This window comes from Cebus imitator, unplaced genomic scaffold (genome assembly GCF_001604975.1).
Source record: "Cebus imitator isolate Cc_AM_T3 unplaced genomic scaffold, Cebus_imitator-1.0 Scaffold8, whole genome shotgun sequence".
Classification (NCBI taxonomy): Eukaryota; Metazoa; Chordata; class Mammalia; order Primates; family Cebidae; genus Cebus; species Cebus imitator.
The window spans coordinates 10,171,752-10,176,855 of NW_016107323.1; the positions used below are offsets into that span (position 1 = coordinate 10,171,752).

Consider the following 5,104-nt stretch of genomic DNA (forward strand, 5'->3'; position numbering starts at 1 on the left):
AAAAAAAAAAAAAAAAAAAAAAAAAAAAAAAAAAAAAATTGGAGGTTATGCATCCATCTTTCTTGAGAACAAGCTACGTGATGTCTGGGCACCACTGGATGCTGGCACCTAGTGAGTACTTTAAAAATACGCCGAATGGGCCAAGTACCGTCCTATGCGCTTTGTGCAAACCTAGCCATTTAATCCTCACAACTCCATGAGGTAGGTAGGCACTGTCATTAACCCCATTTCACAGTTGAGGAGACTGAGGCATAGAGAGGTTGAGTAACTTGCCCAAAGTTGCACGGCCAGCCCGGGCGGAGGTGGGACACCCGCTGATTGACGGGTGAGAAGGGCGGAGCCTGCAGTCCGCCCTGTCCCCTCACCTGAGCGCTCAGCCTGGAGGCAGCAGGTCCAGCGCGCGCTGCGGAAGGCACCGGGGTGGCAGGCGGCCAGTTTGTCCGGGTTGGGGGCGCTGGCCTTGCGCAAGGCCGAGAGCCACTGGTTGAGCTCGTTCACATTCTGCAGCGGGTGGGAGGCGATCAGGGGGCGGGGTGGGAACCGAGGGACGCCCCAGCTCCCAGTCTCTGCGGGGCCTTACCTTGCACTGGAGGTAGGTGGTGTGCAGCGCCCCCGCGCCGTCCTGCGTCACCACCTGCATCACGTGGGGCAGTTGGAAGGCGCCCTCGTCCACGCGCTCCACGGCGCGGATGTGCGACACCGGGATGGAGTGGCGCGTCTGGGGAAGAGGATTGTCGCTGCGGGATGCGCTGGGGTCTAGGGCCGGGGTGGGGACAGCTTCCGTCTGGTTGTGTGAGGCAGGTGAACTCAGTTCCCAGAGGCGGGACATTCCACCCAGTAAGTCTGTGCTGTGTGTGCCCCTCCATCCATCCAGGTGGGCTGTTCACGAGTCCTGCCCTATCCATTTTTTTTTTTTTTTTAATTGAGTGGGTCTCTCTCTGCCGAGGCTGGAGTGCAGTGGCACGATCATGGCTCACTGCTACCTCCACCTCCCAGGTTCAAGCGATTCTCCTGCCTCAGCCTCCCAAGTAGCTGGGATTACAGGCATGCACCACCACGCCCAGCTAATTTTTGTATTTTTAGTAGAGACCGGGTTTCACCATGTAGACCAGGCTGGTCTCACACTCCTGGCCCCAGGTGATCCGCCCACCTCAGCCTCCCAAAGTGCTGGGATTACAGGCGTGAGCCCCTGGCGCCACCACCTTTCTAAGTGACTTCTCTCGGCATCTGCATCGGTTTCCTTCCTAATAGTAGCTACCACTTCTATGGCGCTTGGGACCAGTTCTAAGCATTTAACATTGATCAACTTATTTAATGATCACAGCAAACTTCTGGGGTTGGTTCGATTATTCTCCCCAGCCTTCAGATGAGAAAACTGAGGCACAGGAAGATAGATGACCCTTCCAAGGTCACTCATCGGGTGGACCCAAAATCAGAACCCAGAGAGTGGACCCCTAGAATCTCCGCTGATCTCATAAAATTGACAGAGTCGGCATGGGCTCCCTTCCTAATGTTAGCTGTGACCATCTACTGCTGTGCACTAAGCTCCCTGTGCGGGAGATTCCAGCACGGGTCTCGGGGCATTCTAGTCACGAACGCCAGCCCCACAAGCACAGGGTTTCCACCTGTCTTGTTCACTCCTGTATCTCCAGTGCCTAGGACACTGGCACATAGTAGGCACTCAATAAATATTTGCTGAATGAATGAATGAACAGGTGAATGAATGCTTGGATGGATGTGCCTGAATGTCTGCACATGTTCCTAGTGAACACATCCAAAATTTACAATCCGTCTAGCATGTGACCTAGATCCTGGTGGGTACAAAGAGGCAGCACCCTGAAAAAGGCCACCCCTGAAAGCCCCTCCATAGTGGACTAGAATCCCACCTGCCACTCAGGACTCTTGGAGAAGGAGAGGGTCTCCCCGCTGAGCCAGACATAGCGCTTCTTGAAGGCGAAGCGGGTGGCCAGGCCGGCGGGCTCCTCCTTGCGCTTCAGCAGATAGCCTTCTCGAACAATCGCTGAGGGCGGGACCAGGGCCCTGGCTGGGACAGCAGCCCCTGGGAAATGGGAGAAGAGACGGTGGACAGTGAGCCTGCCCTCTTCGGGCTCACCCTGCTCCACTAGCATGCCCAGGGAGGGCCTCAATGGATGCACATTGTTCTCTGCTCCCTTAGAGGCAGGATGACTTCTGACTCCACTCCCTCAATAGGGAATGCAATCATGGAAGCCGGGAGGAGGAAGTGGTCAGAGTAGCCCCTGAAGACCTCTCCAGCCAGAGAAATCTGCAGACAGAGTTTCACCATGTTGGCCATGCTGGTCTCGCCCTCCTGCAGGAGCAGCCATACCCTACGGGGTCGCATCCAGGCAGTGCCCTGCATCTAACCATGCCCAGGGAGCCAGGACACAGCCCCACCACCCCACCCCAGCACCACAGGGACCCCACCGTGCCACAGTCAGGCTCTACATTCTGACAGGTTGCTCCCATGGGACTAGGACCCAACTAGGTGATGACCTGGCCCCCACATTTGGCATGGACTCAACCACAACTTTTCTGCTACAAATCATCTTGTGGTTCTGTTTCACTGCAAGTCAAAGCTGAAATCCTTCCCGATGCCTATGAGGCCCCCTCACCTCTCTGGCCTCGCCTCTTTGCCTCCCCTCTGCTTCAATTCACTCTTCTTCACAGGTGTCCTCACTGCTGCTCTCTGTCCTACCTCAGGGCCCTTGCACATGCTGTGCACTGCCTGGCACACTCTTCCTGGGATCCTCACGGCTCTCTACCTGTTCCCTTTCAGGTCCCATCTTTCCTCCTTGATTTTCCCTCCTTAGCACTTACAGCTCTCTAACAACGCACATAAGTTGCTTATTCATTTTGCTGACAGCCTGTGGTCCCCAACAAAATAAAACCTCTATGAGATGAGATTTTTTCTGTCTTGTTCACTGCTGTATCCCCAGCACCTAGAAATATGCCTATTACATAGTAAGCGCTTAACAGATGTTTGTCGATTGCATGCACACCCTGCCACGATCCCGCCCACAACCACATCCCCACGTTGGCTGGGATGGCCTGGAGGACAGCACCTGGGCTCTGCGCTCTGTTCATCTCTGGGACCTAGCACAGTAGGTGTCAGGAAATGTTAGTTGACTGACTGACTGACCCACAGATTCACATTTTCAGTGCTGAGGAGCTGGTTGGGGGAAAGGGGCATCCCTGAGTGGTGTCCCAACTGGGTTGAGAAGCCAGGTGTGGCAGGACCAGAGGAACTCACCCTCATCCCCATCCACATCCACCAGCTGGTCCAGGAAGTCTCTGACACGTGAGATGCTCTGCAGCAGGAAGGGGTGCAGGGGGGCCATCCACAGTTCCTTGCCCTGGCCCAGCTGCTGGCCCAGGTTTCCGATGCTCTGCACAGCCTGGAGCAAAGAATCGGGGGATGCCAGGGCCAAGGTCACGGCAGAGGGGAGGGCCCTCTGTGGACTCCTGGCTCCCAAATTAGTGCTCAGTAAAAGGAAGACTTATATTGACAAGCATGGTGGCTCACACCTATAATCCCAGCACTTTGGGAGGCTGTGGTAAGTGGATCACTTGAGGTCAGGAGTTCAAGACCAGCCTGGCCAACATGGTGATACCCCATCTCTACTAAAAATGCAAAAATTAGCCAGTCATGGTGGTGCACGCCTATAAATCCAGCTACTCCAGAAGCTGAGGTGGGAGGATCGCTTCCACCCAGGAGGTGGAGGTTGCAGTGAGCCAAGATCATGCCGCTGCACTCCAGCCTGGGTGACAGAGCAAGACTTGTCTCAAAGAAATACATAAATAAATAAGAAGATTCATATCAATGACTGCCTTGGGTGATATCTGTTTCGCCTTCCTCTTTTTGGAATCTGCACCCTCCAGTGACCTTATTCTGTTCCCTCCCAAGCCCAGACCCTCCCCCAGCCAGGACTGCTCAGTCCTACCATGGAATGCTCCATGCACACCAGGAGCCCAGCAGAATCTCAAGTTGTTGCCCCTTTGCAAAAGATGATCTAACTCATACCCAGGTGTGAATGACTGCTAGCCTGCTTTCCACTCTCCTCCTGGAAGGGTTGGGTTTTCATTTCCAAAGAGGAAACTGGAGTCATAATGACTGGCTTCACCCTTGGAATGGAATCCTAGTGGTGGTGTTTCAGACATGGGTTTCTTTGGGTGTTCTTTGGGTCTTCCGCGGGTCTGGCCTCCCAGCTCTGTTCCTACCATGCTTTATCCCTGGCTAAGAGTATGGGGGATGGGGGAACCTCACAGCTGGCACCTTGGCAAGCAACAGCAGTGAGCGGCTCGTCTGGGGGTCTGCATGTTGGTCCCGCAGGTGAAACAGCTTCGGGGTAAGGATGGCTGGTGCAAAGAATCGCAAGAAGAGAAAGCCACTGATGGCCAGGTACTTCACGTCCTGCTGGGAGGAGCAACAGGTAAGAGGAGCCCCCCAAACCCACTGCCCAGCCAGGTAAACTGAGGTAGCAAGCACTAGAAATTTGTGGTGCAAAGAGAAATGGGATAGTAAATTGACCAGGAAGCCCCACTGGCCAGCCAAGGAAGTTTTTCCTCTCTGGGCCTCAATTTTCCCACCTGGAAAATGGAATAACAAAACCAATTCTACAAAAGCAAATTTGGCCAAATGTCCTCAGAATTGCCTTTGTGCCAAGCACTATGCCAAGAGCACAGCCCTATGAGGGAGGCACCATCATGACTCCCATTTTACAGATGAAGAAGCAGAAGCTCAGAGACATCAAGTGATTTGCTCAGGGTCACACAGCTAATGAGTGGCAAAATCAGGATTCAAACCCAGATCTGGGATTTATGATAATAGCAGCAGGACAGGTACCTCTTTATACATTTGTTTATGTAATACTCACCCCAGGAAGCATTACATCTCCATTTTACAGCAGAGGCAACTGAGGCCCAGAGAGGGAAGTTTCCTCGCCTAAGGCCACACAGCCATAAGTGGCAGAGCCAGGAGTTGGACTTTGATTTTTTTTTTCTTTTTATTCTTTTTTTTTTTTTTGAGGCAGAGTCATGCTCTGTCACTGAGGCTAGAGTGCAGTGGCACGATCTCTGCTTACTG

The 5,104-nt window shown here is 53.5% G+C and overlaps 1 protein-coding gene across 2 annotated transcripts in view; it reads right to left on the reverse strand.

The window, feature by feature from the left end:
* Nucleotides 1-5,104, reverse strand: part of RASAL1 (RAS protein activator like 1) — a 34,567-nt gene that overhangs the window by 4,336 nt on the left and 25,127 nt on the right. Inside the window, exons 15-19 of one of the 2 annotated variants that reach the window (XM_017543142.2) lie at nt 4,295-4,435; nt 3,272-3,416; nt 1,887-2,059; nt 581-718; nt 366-501 (exon numbers count right to left, since the gene is read on the reverse strand). In XM_017543142.2, coding sequence (XP_017398631.1) covers nt 366-501; nt 581-718; nt 1,887-2,059; nt 3,272-3,416; nt 4,295-4,435 — 733 coding nt within the window. The remainder of the gene's footprint in view (nt 1-365; nt 502-580; nt 719-1,886; nt 2,060-3,271; nt 3,417-4,294; nt 4,436-5,104) is intronic. The other variant, XM_017543148.2, reaches the window with a different exon arrangement.